The 19,697-nt window shown below is 36.5% G+C and overlaps 1 protein-coding gene across 42 annotated transcripts in view; it reads left to right on the top strand.

Moving 5' to 3' along the window:
* The window catches only part of STAU2 (staufen double-stranded RNA binding protein 2), a 332,176-nt gene that overhangs the window by 208,551 nt on the left and 103,928 nt on the right, over positions 1-19,697 (top strand). For 26 of the 42 annotated variants that reach the window (XM_077943823.1, XM_077943826.1, XM_077943811.1 and 23 more), the window contains one exon: positions 16,830-16,943. The exons of the other annotated variants lie outside the window; for them this stretch is intronic. In XM_077943823.1, coding sequence (XP_077799949.1) covers positions 16,830-16,943 — 114 coding nt within the window. The remainder of the gene's footprint in view (positions 1-16,829; positions 16,944-19,697) is intronic. 42 annotated transcript variants of the gene reach the window in all.

The raw sequence follows: 19,697 nt of genomic DNA, 5'->3' as shown, positions 1-19,697 counted from the left end.
CTCCGTCTCAAAAAAAAAAAAAAAAAAAAAAAAAAAAAAAAAAAAGAATTGTGAGTGGAGATGAACAGTTCTGACTGAAGGAATTAGGGAAGAGTTCATAGCAGAGGGAATATTTAAAATATGTTTTAAAGAATACTTCAAATTTTAAGGTGGATAAGAAAAGGAATTATAGGCAGAAGCATCAAAGCACTGAAGACATAAAAGGGCATGGTGTTTTAGAAAATAATTTAAAGTGGAAGCGGCTAGTGAGGAGGCTGAAAAAAATGTGTGTGTATTGTTGGGAGTTCGAACTTTTTTAGCCATTAGACAAATACCACTGACTTATCTTTAAAAGAGATTTCACATGATTGGTTTACAGAAAGATAATTCTGTCAGCAGTGTAAAAGATGAACTAGACAAGAAAGAGACAGACTTGATAATAGACCAATTAGACTGGTTTTTAATGAATCCAGGAAAGAAACAGTAAAGATTGAGTTAAGACAAAGCTGTTGGGCGTGGAGGAGTGGATCTAGGGTATAGTTGTCTAAGGCTCAATTGAGAAAATTAAATGATCTCTTGTGCTGACTTCAGAGAGGATGCTTTCACTAGCCTGGTTAGGGTGGAAGCTAGATTTACATAAGTTGAAAACTAAGTAGAGACCATTTGAGGAGTAAGTGAGATAGTTTGAGTGTGAGATGTTTTAGGGAAAGTTTTATTTTTAGTATGGATGAGATGAGTAAACTTAGAGGAACTTAACATGTTCCATTTTAAACGTGGAATTTGAGTTGCTTGTGGGATATTCACATGGATTTGTCCAGTAGGCAGTTGAAATCAGTCCGGTGATCAGTAAGAGAACATAGTACACACAGATTTGAGAGTCGTCAGTGTATAGATATAACTGAAGCCACAGAAACAGATAATATTGCTCAGGGAGAATGGATAAAGGCCTACAAGAGATTCCAGATGCATATTAACATGTAAGGGATTAATTTATTCATGAATTCAACCAGTATATATTGAGCACCTGCTGTGGACCAGGTATGCAACTTGGCACTGAGTATATAGCATGAAATTGATAGCCAGGGTTTCTGCTCTCAGTGAGCTCATCAGAGTGGTAGTGTGGAAGAGGGAAGGGTTTGGTATAGGTGCAAGGGCAGATAAACACATCTGAACACGTACAATAAATTCAAATGGTGTTAAGCTCCTAATGTAACAGTTGCTTGGAAATTAGTTAATTGTGAGGTTAATTATGATTATGCAAAATATGAACCATGACTTAGTGTCTTCAGTTGTGTCAGAGATAACTACAGTTAAGTGTTTTAATCAACCTTATTGATGTATAATTTACATGTGATAAAACACACCCATGTTGTACAGTTTGATGAGTTTTGAAAAATGTATACAGTCACCAAAATATATACTACCACCATAATCAAGATGAGACTCTTTATTGCAAAAGATTTGCCTCCGCCTCTTTGCCGCCAGTTTTCCTCACCTCCAGACAACCACATAATCCTTTATGGCACTAAAAATTAGTTTTGCCTTTTCACTGATTTCATATAGGTAGAATTATATAGTATTCACAGTTTTGTGTCTGGCATCTTTCACTCAGTATATTTTGAAATTCGTGCATGTTCCATGTTGCTAAGAATTAGTTTATTATATGTATATATACCACAGATTGTTTCAGTTTACCTGTTGATGGACATTTGGATTGTTTTCACTTTGGGGCCATTATGAATAAAGCTGTTTATGAACATTCATTTACAAGATTTTGTGCAGACATGTTTCCAGTTCTCTTGGGAAAATACCTTAGAGTGAATTGCTGGATCACATGGTAAGTGTACATACAATGTTATAAGAAACTTTCAGATTCTGTTTTAATGTGTTACATACATTACATTCCTACCAGCAATGTATGAGGGTTGTACACATTAATATGGTCAGTCTTATTTTATTGAGAGTATAATGGTGTCTCATTGATATTTTAGTTTCTATTTCACTGATGACAAATGATATGAGCTTCATTTCATGTGCTTATTGGTCATTTGTATATCTTTGCCAGGTGTCCACATCTTTTACTCAGTTTCTAATTGGGATTTCCCCCCATAATTATTGATTTACAAGAGTTCTTTATATCCTGGCCATAAGTCATTTGCATTACAAATATTATCTCCCTCCCTATGACTTGTCTTTTTGTTATCTTAATGTGATCCTTTGAAAAACAGAGGTTTTTCAATTTCAGTGAAGTAAAATTTTCAATTTTCTCCCCTAAGGTTTATGCCTTGTTGGTCTCATCTGAGGAATCTTTTGACTACCCCTAAGATCACAAATATTTTTTATCTTAACTTTTCTTACGGACATTTAATGCTTTTAGCTTTTATGTTTAATGCTAAGACCCACTTAAAGTTTATTTTTAATGTATGGTATGGGGTAAGAGTTGAAATTTATTTTTTTTCTCATAGGACAGCCAGTTGTTACAGGACCATGTATGTCATGTGTTGTGTTTTGTCTAGGCTTAAGCAAGGAATCTCTCCTCTTAATACTTAAAAGCATTAAGATACTTTGCATATCTTTGTTTTTCACCAATTTGATTATGGTACATGTAGGAGTGTTTTTAATCTAGTTTGGGATTCATTTAGCTTCTTAGAACTGTAAAATAATGGTGTGTTTTTTATTAACCATTTTTGGAATGTTTTGGACCACTATTTTTTCCAAAAAAGTTTTCTGCCTTTTCTCCTTTCCTTTTAAAACTCCAGTTGCACATATGTTAAATCTCCTGTTATTTTCCCACAGGCCTCAAAGGCTCCATTTATTTTTCTTTAGTCTTTTGGATTATTGTGAAAAATTTCACAACAAATCTGACATTTCCATTCAGTTGTTTTTTATAGTTCCTGTTCTCTGTTGAGATTCCATATTTGTATAGATACTGAGATTATATTTTCCTTTAATTCTTTGAACATCTATATCATACCTGCTTTGAAGTTTTTTGTCAACTAAATCCAACAGCTGGACCCGTTAGGAGTCAATTTCTGATGACTGCCTTATTCATGAGTGTGGTTTACCTTTCTCCCGATTTTTGCATATCTTTAGTTTCTGTTTGAAAAATGGACATTGTGGATAACGTGTTGCAACTCTGGATCATCATTTCTTCCCCAGATTAATACTTTTATTTTGGTTTTGGTTTTTGGTTAAGTTGCTTAGGCTAAAACTGCAAGCCTTATCTTCCCCATGGTGGTATCCCTCAGCCAATATACTCTACTCAGTATTTCTACCTTATAACTGCAGCATTTTCTCTTGTGGTCTCCTCTGTGCCTGCATCATATAGTGAAAGCTAATTTTTTGGTCTGAGTTTATGCTCATATTTTGGGGCCCACTTTCTTTGCCTTTTTTACGTTCTGGCATTTCCTCCTCTAAATTTCTAGCTGATCTGCCAGCCACACAGCCACTGATATTACAGGCCTATAAAGCTTTAGCATTCAATCATTTGAGCTGCATTCAGATTAGGGACTGCACTCTTTTCAAAAAGTAGCAGACTTTCAAATCTCAACCAGTTCTCACTGGTTTCTGTCTACTTTTACATTGGGCCTTCCAAGATCTCCCTTGTGCATGTGAAGTTTAGCAGTCAGCTGGAATTGGGGTAAAAGATTCAGATTTAAAGTTGTGCCACTTCTGCAGCTTTCTCCTAGGATTTCTTCCCAAAATATCTAGTTCATTTGCCAACCCTAAACTCTTTCTCTGCGTCCCCCAACGGGTAAGACTACAGTTTTCCACCAGTAGAACTATAAGAAGCACAAGATGAAAACAAAACCAAAAAGTCATAAACTCATAATTCTTACTGTATACATTTTGATCTTTCAAGGGAAATCTCTGCCCTGGTATCTGCCTGATTTTGGTAACATTCTAGTGTCTTCAAATATTTTTTTATTTTGTCTACACTTTGATATCTGCAAAATACTTTGTCTTGTGAATTCATTCTTCTGTTGTCAGAAGCTGGAATTCTACCAATTCTTTTAAAATATTCATTGAATTGACTAATTAATTACTAACTGGTAAACTTGACATCTGTTCAAATAAAATAATTCAAAATATGGGAAAATCTCTAAATATAAGATATTCATTACATAATTGATTATATAAAAACACATTGGATTGAACAAAAGAAATTTATTCTCTCACAGTTGTGGCGGCCAGAAGTCTAAAATCAAAGTGTCGGCAGGGTTGGTTCCTTCTAGAGGCTCTGAGGAAGAATCTGTTCTGTGCCTCTTCTCTAGCTTTTTGTGGCTGCTGGCAATTCTTGGTTTTCCTTGGCTTGTAGATTCATCATTCCAGTTTCTGCCTCCATCTTCACATGGCCTTCTTCTTTGCTGTCTCTTATAAAGGGACTTGTTATTAGATTTGGAGTCTACCCGAAATTCAGAATGATCTATTCCCAGATCTTTAATTACATCTGTAAATACTTTATTTTCAAAAAAGGTCACATTCAAAGGTACTAGGGCTACGCACTTGGACATATCTTTTAGGGTACACTGTTCATCTCACTGTATATCTTTTTTCCTTTATATATTTATTATTTTAATAAAATTTGGGGAAATTTTGGCCATTTTTCCCCCCAAATGATTTGTCTCCTTTTTTCTCTTTTTCCTTCTGGACCTTCATTTACATGCATTTTAGATATTGTCCCACAGATTCCGTGAGGCGTTATTCATTTTTTTCCTCTTAGTTTCAGATTGTACAATTTTTTTTCTTCCTTTTTTTTTTTTTCGGTGGAGTCTCACTCTGTCGCCCAGGGCTAGAGTGCGGTGGTGCAATCTCAGCCCACTGCAACCTCTGCCTCCCAGGTTCAAGCAATTATCCTGCCTCAGCCTCCTGAGTAGCTGGGACCACAGGCACTCACCATAACGCCTGGCTAATTTTTGTATCTTTAGTAGAGATGGAGTTTCACCATATTGGTCAGGCTGGTCTCAAACTCCTCACCTCAAGAGATCCGCCTGCCTTGGCCTCCCAAAGTGCTGGCATTAGAAGCATGAGCCACCACACCTGGCCCAGATTGTACAATTTCTAATGACCTATAAGTTCAGTTGACTCCTATCTCCTTAATCCAGTAAATTTTTTTTTTTTACTTTGTGTAATTATATTTTTCATTTCTAGAGTTTCTATATGGTCCTTTTCATTAGTTTCTGTTTCTCTGCAGAGATTTTCTATCCATTCATTCATTGCAGATATATTTTCCTATACATGCTCAAATATAGTTAGCATAGGTGCATTAAACACCATTTTTTATCCCCCCAGTTTCAACATCAGAGATGTATTGAGTTTGGTGTCTATTGATTGTCTTTTCTGCTGAGTATAAATCACCTTTTTCTGTTTATTCTATGTCAAGTAATGTTGGATTGCATCCTGACATTTGTGAATGATACATTATAGAGACTTTGGATTCTGTTTCCAGTCCTCTGAATAGTTTTGAGTTTTATTTTCCGAAGCACTTAATCTCGCTGGACTCAAATCCAAACTTTTTTCTTCTTGGACTTTCTTTTCCCTTAGTTTCTGGGGCAGTAGTCTCTCCTGACTCTCCATCAAATTCTGTGTCAAATGCTGCACAGAAAAACCTAATAGAGTTGGTATTTATGTGGTTACTGTTCCCTATTAGGGTGGCTTTAGTGCAAACTTTTTGCAGTGAAGTGAATGATAGAGGAGAAGGTTGAGGTAGTGGTAGAAATGCTTTCCTAGAGTAAAAATAGGACTATCTAAAAAAGGATCTGTCATAGGTAGTGGTATTTGCTACCAATTTGGATTTGTAGTTTAAGCACCAACTTATTTCTTCTTATCTTTTGCAAATCAAGTAGCTTGTATTGATGTTTCTTGGTTTAAGTTTCTTGGTCCCCATTACGGTGATTCTCATGCATAGGCCTATGTTGTTATTTTTTTTCCTCTAAAACTCTGACTTAAGGAGAAAGCTTTTACTCCTCTTTTTCATGAAGCTTTCAATATTACAAGTTTCTAGGCCTTTATACTAGAAATGTTTTCTGCACCCTTTTTTCCTCTCCATATCAGAGGTAGACAGTACTACATTGCCCCACTGACTTTGTTTTTCTAATTAAGAGAAAATTTAGTACCTCCAGATTCCCTTCTTTCATTGTTTGAAGACTCTTTAAATATAAAATTCTGGTATGTGAAGAAAAACTTAAGTTTATTATCTATTCTTAATAGGCTCTTGGCTACCTTCAAGTCTCCTTAATTCATAGCACTAATGATTTTATTTCATATTGTAAATGGCCCTTAAAAAGGGATTTTAAACTTTCAGAAAAGTATAAAAGTAGTACTGACTTTATTGTTATGGGTTATATTACCATAGTATAATTATCACTACCTGGAAATTTAAAACGATATAATACTCTTAACTAATGTACAGATTTTATTCAAATTTTGCCAGTTTTTCTACTAATGTCCTTTTTCTGGTCCAGAATCCAGTCTAGGATCCACATTGCATTTAGTCGTCAAGTCTCTCAAGTCTCTTCCAATCAAGTATCAGTTCTTCAGTCTTTCATAATCTTAACCCTTTTGAAGAAAATCGATTACCTGTTTTGTAAAATGTTCTTGAATTTGAGTTTTCCTGATGTTTTCAAATGATTAGATTGAGGTTGTGCATTTTTGGTGAGACTATCTCAGAAGCTATACTGTGCCTATCTCATGCTCTTTATGTGACTCTTTATAATGTATTTCCCCTACATGCTTTTAGAACCACATTAGACAGTGCTAATTATATTTGCTTCAAATGTCAAATATAATTTAGAAACCTCAAAAAGAGAAGGGAAGCCTGTTGTGTTTACCAATATTTATACTCTTTTTCGTGTTTATTCTTCCTGCTTTTATAATTTCCTTTCTGTTTCATTAACTTAATTTTAGCCATTGTTTCAGGGTAGGTATGCTGGTGACAGACTATTTCCTTGTATTTGAGAATGTTTTGGGTTTTCCTTTCTTCCTCAAGGATATTTTTTCTGGATATAAAAGTCTGGGCTGACAGTTCTTTCAGCACTTGGAAAACGTTATGCCTGTTCCTTCTGGCATCCGTGGTTTCTGTTGAGGAACTACTGTAATTCTTTTACTTCTGTAGGTCAGGAGTTGTTTCTCTCTCTCTTCTTTCAAGATTTTTCTTAGCCTTTAATTTTCAGAAGCTTGATTGTGTGTTGATTTGTTTGTTTTTATCCTGTTGGGGCTTACCCAGCTTCTTAAAGGTGTAGGTTTATCTTTTACCAAAACTGGGTAATTTTTAAGCCATTATTTTTTTGAATTTTTTTCAGTCCCACTTATCTCTTCTCCTTCTGGGACCCTGATGACACAAGTTATTAGATTGTTATGATCTCACAGACCCTTGAAGCACTATTTGTTTTTTTCTCAGTCTGTTTTTCTCTGTTTTTCTGATTGGGGAGCTTATATTTTTCTATCTTCAAGTTCAGTGATACTTTCTTCTGTTCTTTCCATTTTGCTATGAAGCCCATCTACTAAGTTACCCTCTATTTCTTTCGTGAGACTATTTTTAAAAATCTGTTTCAAAAGTGTGTGTGTAATTGCTTATTGAAACATTTTTATGATGGCTACTTTAAAATACTTGTCAGATAAGTCTATCATCTGTGACGTCTTGTTGGCATCTGAGGATTGCCTTTTCTCGTTCAAGTTGAGATTATTCTGGTTCTTGGTATAAGGGTGATTTTCTACTGAATTTTGGACATTTTGAGTACTATGCTCCTAACATTTCTGTTTCAGTAAGCCGCCTCTGACATTGTACCAGTTAGGGAATAGGGGTGCTGCCTTTTTTCTGGAAGTTCACATTTTCCACCTAGCCTCTGTTGACATCTTCTTGGGAGGAGGCATATTGTTATAGCTGGGTGGTGGTAAAAGTCCTGACCTTCCACCATGCCTGTACTGACACCGCCCTGGCAAGGAGGAGTAGGACGCCCCATCATCACCAGGTACAGGTGACTGTCCAGGGATCCAAACAGGGATGAAAATTCTGACTCCCCATTTGGCCTTCTCTGTCACAAGTTTAGCAAGGAAATTGGGTCACCTCATTACAGTCTGGTGAGGGGGAAAGTGTAGACTTCCAAATTGCCTTTTGCTGTTAGGGATGGAGGTGGATCTGCCATTTTTTCCGTGGTGTTTGCCTGGAGTAGGGCAGTTATTGCCTAAAAGATTTATATCTTGTTATATTATTATTTTTCTGGTCCTTTGGTTAGAAAGAGCAGACTTTCTTAGGACTGTTTTTTCCTGCCTATACCCATTGGCATTCTTAAGTTGCTGGCTTTTCTAGTACCCAGCCCAGGATATGTAAAGCAAAAAGAAAACTCAGGAATTCACCACTGTATTATTCCTTGGGTCCCAAAGACCTTAGTCAGTCTTCCACCTTCTCTCCACATTTCACAATCCCCTTATGTTAATTTTATGTATAAGGTCCAGAGCTTTTTGTAGTTAAGCAGGAAAAATAAGGAAAAGTTAATCTATTTCATCTTGTCTGGATGTGGAAATCATAAATGGTCTGTCATAAATGTAACTGTATTTTCAATTCAAATATATATCATACATTTTGAAAATCTGTAATTCCTGAGTAGAAAGCACCATGTTAAAATATTTTTGTAAAAAAAAATTAAATGCCATTATGAATTAAGCCAGTATATAATAAGATTTGTAAGGTCTTGTGTTTGATATCTATTTTTTGAAGTGATATTCAATACAACAGAATTCTAATACATTAGAAATAGTAGAGTTTGCCCCATAGAGAAAAGAGTTTGTATTGGTTTGATGGTATACTGACTACCTGTGTAACCATGATTTTCCTTTAATGTTGAAAAGAATTTTTCTTATTAAAAGGTTAATTCTTTACAAAGCCCTTTACCATTTAATGTGGCTTCTTTTACATACGTAAATGAATGTATATGGATATGTCAAAACATGAGTGCACACTGCCAGAGAGGGAAGTTCCTTTTCTGGTAGACATGAAACTGTTAAAAAATCACTTAGTGTTTTCTTTTGATGGAAATGTAAAACTAAAATAATTGTTTGTATATGTGTGTGTAAGTGTAATTTATGTTCTAATTAGCTGTCTCCCTAGACCTTCACTGGCATAGTTAATGGAAGCTAAAAAGCAAAGAGCAGGCCGGGTGCGGTGGCTCACGCCTGTAATCCCAGCACTTTGGGAGTCCAAGGCAGGCAGATCACGAGGTCAGGAGATTGAGACCATCCTGGCTAACACAGTGAAACCCCATCTCTACTAAAAATACAAAAAAATTAGCTGGGCGTGCACCTGTAGTCCCAGCTACTCGGGAGGCTGAGGCAGGAGAATGGCATGAACCCGGGAGGCTGTGCTTGCAGTGAGCCGAGATTGCCCCACTGTGCTCCAGCCTGGGCAACAGAGCCAGACTCCATCTCAAAAAAAAAAAAAAAAAAAAAAAGCAAAAAGCAAATGTTTAGGATTTTTGTCATGTACATGCTTGTCACTTACTTAAGAATGTTATTATCCCCCTAAACAATGCTGACATCACATCTGTTGCATTTGTTAGATAATTTTTATCCATGGCTTATGTAAAAAAATAAATTTTTATACTTTACTGCCAGATTTTGATTATCAAATATAAGCATGTAATTTTCAAAGCTTAGCTAAAACATAGGATTTTTAAAAGAGTGAAAAGATAATTCCAAGTTGTGTCTCAGTCTGTGTAATATGATTTCATTCATTTATTTATCCTTGTCCTTTTAGAGGCATTAATGTGACAAGCATGTTGCATTTAGAGTGAAACAGATTATGCATCAACTAAAACACTGGTACACGACCAAGCATGTTAAATGTATGTTCACATTTTTGTTACAAAGAAGTGGATATGGTGTTTGTTAGTTATGGAAAGGATTGGGAAAAAAACTGAAGAGACAGTAACAGATATTATTCTCATTAGTATTACTCTCAATAATTATATATCTTATCATTTATGTTATTACATTATGAGTGGATGTGTTATAATAAGACTATGATATTTATTAATGCTAATCATGAGCTAGCTACAGTTCTATATACTTTTCGTGGATAAATTAATTTTGTTTACTTATACATTAATTAGTTATAAATAGAACTAACATAATGTAGATTTATACTGTTGACTATAGTTAAATAAATACAATAGTTTACATGTCATCAAGTGATCTAAAAAAGTAGTAAAGAACGTTTTGAAACCAACTTAATCTACTTATTTAGTTCAATATTTATGAAAGAAAGCTGCTTTGCGCCTTGCTAAGAACATGCTATTTTGTCTTAATAAAGATTTAGGTCCTTTGTACAACTGGGGTGCAGACACTGCAAGAATCAAGCATATTTTGAGTCTCCTAAGATTTAGTGTTAAACTGTCACTCTTCAGCTCTTTGCTGCCTGTACTCTTCTGTGCAAGGCCTCTGTGCAGTACCTACAGTGGAATTGCTACCTACTGCTGTGAAGTCAACTCCACAGTTAATGAATCTGAGGTGTACTCATCAAATATATGTTTTCTTAACACAGTGATTGTGCTGTGTATCACATACCTTAATGATCTAACAAGGAACTTTCTTTAAACATAGGTCTTTTTTATACCCTCCTCATTTTTGTTCCATAGGGGGTGGCCATTAAAAACATCTGACAGATAAGCAGTTAACCCAGTTCCCTGCTGAGATTAGTAAAATATTTAGTAGTCATGCAACATCAAGAACTTTTAGCTCTGCAGGAAATAGTTTGACTCAACTTCTTTTCAGAGCTGGTGGTAGGAAATTTAAATTTTTATTTGGATGGTCCCTCATATTTTCAAAACAGCATGAAAAAATTTCACACACCTAGCATTTTATGTAATTTAAAACCATTCATTCATTCATTCATTCATTCATTCATTCATTCATTCATTCAAATAGAAACAGGGTCTCCTCTCTCTCTGTTGCCCACACTGGTCTCAAACTCCTGGCCTCAAACAATTCTCGTACCTTGACCTCGTAAAGTGCTGAGATTACAGGTGTGAACCACAGTGCCTTGTCTGTTTTCTTAAATTCTATGAATATTTGAAGTGATTCTATGAATACTTCCTGATTTTCTCTTCAGAAAAAAGGAAGTCTTTAGACTGGCAAAGTCAATATCAGAATCCTAAAGTATAATATCTCATCTGGGTTTAGAAGAGTACATATCAAACTAGGAAATGTATACCATCTCAAGTATAGTGTCTCATCTGGGTTTATGAGATTACAAATCAAACTAGGCAACTTATCTTAAGAATTATAGATTTGCAAATTTCAAAGAAAGCCATCTTATTTAATTGATATATTGAAATTTACAACTCACCTTTCAGTGGAATAGTTTTTGTAAATTCATGAGAAAGAAACAAAGTATCAATTTATAGTAGTTGATGGTGTTATAAATCCAGAAGAAGCTCTACATCATTATAAAAATCAAGATTGCTTGCTCACATTTTAGAGTACCAAAGGCAGCAAAACGATATAATTTATAAATAATAAATCTTAAACTGTTGATAAACCAAACTCTGAAGTATTTTTAAAGAGGTCTATTCTAAGCCAATGAGTGACCATAGCCCAAGGAACAGTCTCAAGAGGTCCTGAGAAGGTGTGCCCTAGGCATTGTAGTTACGTTTTAGGGAGACAGGAATTGTAGGTAAAATCAAATCAATACATGGAAGGTGCATATTGGTTCATCCTAAGGAGGCAGAATATCTTGAAGCTGTGGAAGGGGCTGGGTGGGGAGTGAAGGAGTTGGGTGGCTTACAGGTCATAGGTAGATTCAAAGATTTTCTGATTGGCAATTGGTTGAAAGTGTTAAGCTTTGTCTAAAGACTCAAAGTCAGTTTAGAAATAAATGCTTAAGATAAAAGGAATGGTTGTGGAGGTCAAGGTTCTTGTTATGTAGATGAAGCCTCATAGGTAACAGCCTTCAGAGAGAATAGATGGTAAATGTCTCTTTTCAGACCTTAAAGTTGTCAGACTCTCATTTTTTAAATTTTTTATATTTTTGAGACGGGGTCTCGCTCTGTCACCCAGGCTGGAGTACGGTGGTGCAGTTATGGATCACTGCAGCCTCAAACTCCTGGGCACACCACCCCTGGCTAATTCTTTTTGTAGAGATGGGGTCTCCCTGTGTTGCCCAGGTTGGTCTGAAACTCCTGGGCTCAAGGGATCCTCCTCTGTTGGCCTTCGAAAGCACCGGGATTACAGGTGTGAGCCACCGTGCTCAGCCCAGACTCTCATTTCATCTCTTAGACCCAGGAAAGACCTAAAAAGTGGGGGGCTTGGCCACATTAATGGAGTTTCTCTACAGGCGCAAGTTCCTCCCACAAGAGACTGCTTTGCAGGGCCATTTCAAGGTATGTCATATAAATATATATTGGGGTAAAATATTTTAATTTCCTTCAGGGCCTGCTATCTGTCATATGATGCTATACCAGAGTCAGGTTGGAACTTAGAACCATATTGCCACAAATAACATGTTTCATCAGTCTTATGATCTCTATTTCAATGTTAATGTTGGTTAGTTATGCCTAAAATGACTGCGATATCCAACCTCCCTTTCTGTCATGGCTGGGAATTCAGTTTTTCACGTTTCTCTGAGGTCCCCTTGACTCAGAGGGGGTCTATTAAGTTGGTTGCCGGGGCCTTAGGATTTTATTATTGGTTTAAAAAACACAGGGTGATGACTCTTTTGTAATTTTCTATAATTACCTTTATTCACCTTTCATAAAAATCAAGGTCCTATGACATTGTGCATTGGAATTTTTAGGGCCACGTTTGTAGAAATGCACTGCTTTGTTCTAGCAGAAAGAGTTTACCCAGTCAGTTCTGAAGATTTGTGTGTTACAGACACAATGAATGGAATTTTGTTGCCCTAATTATTTTAATATAGTGTTCTAAGATTCCTAGTTCCTGCAAATGCTTTGAATCATAAGAGGCATTTTTAGACTTAGAAGAGTGAATTTCAAAATGTCATTCACATATTTTTTTAAATTCACAGTTTCATGAACACTGATATTTTTATTTCCAGGAAGAAAATATATACCTGAAGAAAGCCATATTTAACTTGTCTTTATGAGTCATTGGTTGAGTATGTAAAATATGACTCTTTCTTAAGGCCTTTTATCAGCATATTATTACGTTTAATTTGAAATTGGGTCTTCAAGCAAGAGTTTCATGTTTTTTCCTACATATTTTTATCTGGTTTACTGAGCAGTCTCAATGCAGTAGGGATGTAACACAGAATGATTTTCTATTTCTCCAGTCACCCCCTTCCTCCGTGCCCTGCCACATCTCCCATTCATGTTCCTTTGTGATATCTTTGGCAAATTCCATAGTTTTCTGGCTAGCTTTTAGTTTTTAAAAATCGAATGCATCAGTGTCAAACTCCAAGTTCATATCCTTCCACTGCAAGCCATTCATTTTGGCTCCAGAGACTTAGAGGAGGGAGAGTGTACATTGATCTCTTTCACTCCTCCTGTCACTCCAGCATCTGTATTTGTGGTTGGTGGGGTGGGAGCTTAACCTGGCTCGGAGACATCTTCCTGCACACTTTACCTCTATTACTGCTCTGGAGGATTGGAGGGTGACTAGGGTAGAGGAAGCTGCTACTCATCCTGGTTTCATCCACTCCTGGTGGCCTCCATTGTGCTTTTCCATGTACATCATGTCCATGTCTTTTGAGTCAGTGGCCTCCTCTGGCCCTGGGGTAAAGCCACGTTTCCTTTGGGCTTTACCAGTGGTCTGTGCTCTGCCCCTCTGTTGGTGAGTGTTACTTTGGCTGGCCTGAGTAGCCCCTTGGCTTCTGCTGGGATTCTCTCCTGCTGTTCAAGGTCCATGGGGGTAGGAAGTGATCATATCTTCCTTTATCTTTTTGTTTTTTCAGGTACACTACCTACCTAGGACTCCTTCAGTAAGCTCTCAGATACCTCCAAGCCCAATTTCTATATTTTCATATGCTTCTAAACTGCCAGGGACATACAGCAAACTCAGTCAAATTTTCTATTCAAAAGGGGCCTACAGTTTTGGTTCTCAGCAAGCCTCCCACCAGGGAGTGAAATATCAGCCTCCCCTTCTTGCAGGTATTCCCACTCTCTATCAGCTATTCTCTTAGAGCTACCCACTCGCTGGAAATACTGTATTTCTCATCAGGCTGACAATCCAGATGATTCCTTCCTGATGCACCCCCCCCCCATCCTTTGTTCCTTTGTGTGTTCTTTGTGATTGGATCAGTTGTACTGACTTTTACAAGGGGGGTTGGGGAAAAGCCTAGCCCTAAATATTGGCAGCTCTCTAGAGCTTCTTTTGGTTTTGACCATGGGTCTTGGTGTCAATTCTGGGCCAATAGGAAAAAATCTCACTGAGATTAGGTTATTTTGTGAGTGATAAAAAGCCCAGTGGCTTAAACAATACAGCAGTTATTTTTTTTGTCACTTAAAGGTCCATAAGCTTGCAGGCTACAGCTGGCATGATGGTTCTGTTCCATGAAGTCCTCATGGACCCAGGTCCCTTCCAATTCACTACTCTCATCTAGGTTTTGGCCTTTGTCCTCATGGTCAAGATGATAATACCTATACTCCAAACAGCAGGTTGGCAAAACGGATAAAAAAGAGCAAAAGGCATGCACTTGAAACCTCTTTTAAAAGTTTTCAGGAAGCTGCCGCGTAATTCCTTCTTTTACAGTCTACTTAGTTATATCGCCAGTTGCAAGGGAACCTGGAAACTATGGTCTTTATTCTTTGCTTCCAAGTGCCTGGCTAAGAATTACTGTGGAAGAATTTTGGAGGACAACTAGCAATCTCTGTCACATCATTGGGTGCTGTGACATCTTTGGAGCTGTGTGCTAACTTGCACCTTTACATTTATCTTTCATATATGAGTTATATATGTAAACACACTCATATTGAATGTCTGTAGGACACAGTGTTTTATTAGGTACTTGCAGGCTTCACAGTGAATTGTATACAGTTGGGAGAAAAGTTATATCTCTCAATAATGGTATCTGAGTCACTGATGGAAATGAAGTTTAAAGTTTATTTTTTTGACTGCGATTGTCCTATTTTTGTCCTTTCTAATTTTCATTTCTCTAGGAGAAAGAATAGAGCTGCAGTAAGTCAGCTGACATAGAAGTGTGTTTACTGTCACTGTATATTTAGGAGATTGTCATGTCTTTCATACAGACTTTCAGTTGGTGTCGAAGGGGTACTTATATTTTATTAAATTTTAAAAGAGCATGTTTTATAATAGCACTATATCAGACATAATAGTTTAACCGTACCATAAATGATTGTGAACTGTTGCTATTATAGTGTCAGCATTTATTGGCTTTTACATAAACCTGTTACGTGATAAGTTTCATTTTTCCCCTTCATACCTAGTTGCTGCATAGTAAACAACACTTCCACATTCTTGAACTCGTATACATCGACTGAGCTTTTAATTTGCTCAGGAAGTGTAAGATGGTGAATTAGAACGGTTGTCAAACCTTTTTCCCCAAGGTTAACTTGGTAAAAATATTTTTTATAACAAAATCTTTATAGTACTTTGGGAATAAGGCTTTTATGTTGACTTGATTTGAGCTCTAAACTACTTTTATAGATTCCCAGGAGGAAGTTTCCCTACCTCCAGGAAAAATGATGGCCGTTCTTAACAGCCCTAGTGGTTTAAAAAACTTGAATTATTAAGCCATTAGACTGGGCTCATATTGTAATTTTCAGTCAGATCCATATTATACATGATAAAATAAACGTAGGCCATATTCTGCAATAAAAATATATGGACATTATGCAGCAATTAGAATAAAATGCAAGACAAGGAAATAACTCAGGTATAGAATAAAAACCAAGACAAGGAACTAACTCAGGTATGTGTTTTAATTTTCTTCCTCACAAATTCAAGATTTTCACTTAAGCCTTTATCCTAAATCTATACACATTTAACAAATTGAGCAAGTTATAGCTAATAAAACCAATTTTCTCTCTAATAAATAGGAACCCCATTTTATTCTATAGGCATATTTTCATTAATTTTATTACAAAAGCGATGCTCTTTTTACTTATTAGCTTACAATTTTAAAAACCTGGAAGTTTTTGACAGTAGATAAATGGAAGGATGGAAATTTTCTTAATGGGAAGATGGACTCAAACTCTTCCCCCTTCCCCATGTACCCTACCTCTGATGTGGAGTGTCTTACATGTGGCTTTAATAAAGGTTAGTTGTATTTAACTAAATGAAAGATAATATTGTGACCACTTTATTTTGGTCTGCACATTACAAATCATTTCAGTTTAATTCAATTTGATTGTAATGTCACAATTTCAAACAGAACATGATATACTGATATATATTCAACAGTGGTTTTGTAGGGACTATACTGTAGAAATAGAAGAGTGTCAATACCAATTATGTGGCAGTCATATACGCATGCAGTCAAAGAGGAGAGAAAATTCAGGTTGACAAAGTTACATTAGAATCAGATGAACTTTGACTTCAGCTTATGCTTGAGCCCTTTGTGGATCATGTATTATAAAAAGCTGGACTTGAAAGATAGGTGTAGCATTTAGTTGTGAATTTTTCTACTAGCTATAATGTAAAAGCACTTTGCATAGCATTTCCTAAACTCCCTTAAATCCTCAAAAAGACTTAAGATGGGATTAATAGATTCAATTCAAATCCTAGATATTAGAGGGGTTCAGTAAGGTTTTAGATATTTAAAGTGTGTTCTGTGTAAATTACTTGAATTTTCCTGAAATCTAGACCCTTTGCAAAAGGACCTATTGCATCTTGTCCCTTCTGAAAATGGTGTTCAGTGGATTGCGTGTGTTCTGTTATAGGTTCACTACTGTGATAGACAAAGTGGCAAAGAGTGTGTGACCTGTCTGACATTAGCCCCTGTGCAGATGACTTTCCATGCTATTGGAAGCTCCATTGAAGCCAGCCATGATCAGGTATAATATGCCACTGCCATTTTGCTGTGTTATGGCCCAGCTTGGAAATGGAAGGCCATCAAAATGGAAGCTATGTGCACACACGCAGCTTTGCTTTCCTTAATACGTTATCCGGTAGCATCGTCTGCTAGACTTGAAAAATCAAAATTGATTGTGTTGGGAAATTGATATCATAGGAGATTTAAATTATTTTAGACTTCTTGTTTGCAGTTCATTATTATTTTAAATATAGAACTATTTTATAAGAAAGAAATAGTTGCCCCACAGGTTATTTTTATCTTTAATAGTTATATATGAGAGGAAGGGTCAACAAAACAATATAGATAACAGTGGAGTCTCACTGTAATACACTCATTTGGTTCTGTTAAAAAGAGTGTTGTATTATAGAATTACAGAATGTACAGTGATACGTCACTTAATGACAAGGATATGTTGTGAGAAATGCATCATGGGGTGATTTTGTTATTGTGCAAGCATCACAGAATGGACTTACACAAACCTAAATACTAGAGCCTACCACACACCTAGGCTATGTGGTAGAGCCTCCTGCTCCCAGGCTACAAACGTGTACAGCTTGTTACTGTGTTGAATACCATAGGTAATTGTAATGCAATGGTATCTGTGTATTTAAACATAGAAAGGGTACAGTAAAAATATGGTATTGTAACCTTCTGAGAGCACAATTATATTTGTGGTCTGTTATTGACCAAAACATCATCATGCAGCACATGACTGCACATAGAACAACTGTGTAAACTTTCAGAGCCATCAACGTAGTCCCATAACTTGGGATATTATTGAAATGAAGTTCCAGTGTTGTTTTTACTTTTGAAGGTTTATTTCTGAAATAAAGCTAAAAATCTGAAAAGTGTATTGTTTCTTGATAAACAAATTCCTTTTATTGTTTAGATAGCAGCTTGAGAATACATCCTGTTTACAAAAGAATACATATTTTTCGTTAAAATAATCACTTTAGACTAAACTAATGTTCTAAATCATAGGATTTCTGGCTTGGAGTCAGAGTAAATAGACATACATAGTTTGCTGTATGACTAACCAGTTATGCTTTCTAAATTAACCATTCATGTACAGAACAACTATAATCCAGCTTTATATCCATTTTTCAGTAAATTTGAGGACTTACTAATAGTCTTACCTAACTAATCTTCTTTTCTTCTATCTCAGTAGTACCTCTTTCTTGGAAAGAATAAATAGGCTATCTTCTCAGACTCATGATTTATCATTGTCCAACTCAAACAAGATCTTGGAAAACATTCTTAAGGACACACCTTTCTAGTTCACAATGTCTCTGACATTGTTTGTTTCCAGTCATTATTCATTCATTGGTGGGGAAGTATTGTGATATTTAGGGAAGATCAAATAATTGATGGTCAGAAAATCAGAGTTTTAGGAATGAACCATAGTCTAGGTTTGCTGCAGCTACCTGGATGGATTCTGTTACTTCCTTGCAACTGTTTCCTGGTTATGTTAAATGAAGGAGTTGGGTTAGATGACTTACAAGATCCATTCCAGTGCTGTTATAATTCTATAGCTGATCTTCCTGGTCCAGGTTGAATGAGCCCAACCAAAAATAAACAATTGTAGCATATTAATGTGGAAAGCAGCTTAGAGACCACTCCAGTGCCTCTGAGGGTTTTACTTTGACATACGCCCTAGCTGTAGAAGAGAGTGCAGTAGGAACCTGAGGGGCATGGCCTAAATTAGCTTACAGCAGAGTATTACATTCCCTTGTATAAACTATAAATTGTAAGCTAGGTGCTAAGGATACATGAGGAGAATGTCAGACATGGTTCTTGCTCTCAGTCTAGCAACTTCACTTTTGTAAATACTGGGCGAGCACAGTGTAACTAACTTTATATCTATCTATGTATCCACTCATGGTAGAGGCAAATGTCAAAAGCAGCACGGGATACCTGTCTTGGAAAGGATTCTTCTAAGACTGAGCAAAGAAATGAAAGAGCGCATCAGTAACCCACACCTCTGAAAAGAGCAACCCACTGTTCACACAGGTGGCATGTTGTTGTAACACTGGAGTGAGAGTGCAGACTGGGATCAAATGCAGTTTTGCCTTGAACTAGCTCTGAAACCTTGTTTCTTCACCTCTTGGGGATTTGGCTTCTTCATATGTAAGATAATGAGGCTAATTCGGGCTTGTGCCAAGTGCCTATGCCAAGGTACTCAAAGTTCAGGGCTACTGTTCACCCATATGACACCTTTACAAATTAGAAAAATAGTACCTCTTCCTCAAGGCATTTTACTGCCATCTGACAGAAATATTTGTAATAAATCACAATAACTGCAGTGTGAATGCACCCCATTGAGGTGTGCAGTGTACACCTGCACGATTGTACATAGACTCACTACATCTAACTGAATGTCAGTTGCACTCAGTGATAAGACATTTTTATATTAAAGCAAATACAACTATTTTATAGATGACAAATTTGCATGAAATTTTAAGATAGAAACTTTCAGGAAATGTGTTGATGATGGTCAAATTGGTAGATGAATAAATGACTGAAATAAATGACTGACAGGAATAATCATCCTGTACATCAAACACTATTGTAGTGGCCTAGGAGGTGGAAAGTAGGTGGTGTGATCACTGCTCCTCTCTTGTTCTTGGATAATTGGGCTCCCTGGAGAAAGTAGACACAAACCCCCACTTCATACCCTCTGGCTTTTCTGCATTATGTTGCCATTACCCTCTCCCCAACCTGAGGGTCTGTCTAA

This window comes from Macaca mulatta, chromosome 8, assembly GCF_049350105.2.
Source record: "Macaca mulatta isolate MMU2019108-1 chromosome 8, T2T-MMU8v2.0, whole genome shotgun sequence".
In the NCBI taxonomy this organism is placed as follows: domain Eukaryota; kingdom Metazoa; phylum Chordata; class Mammalia; order Primates; family Cercopithecidae; genus Macaca; species Macaca mulatta.
Note: the sequence above shows the minus strand (reverse complement) of the source record. Positions and strands in the feature narration are given on the sequence as shown.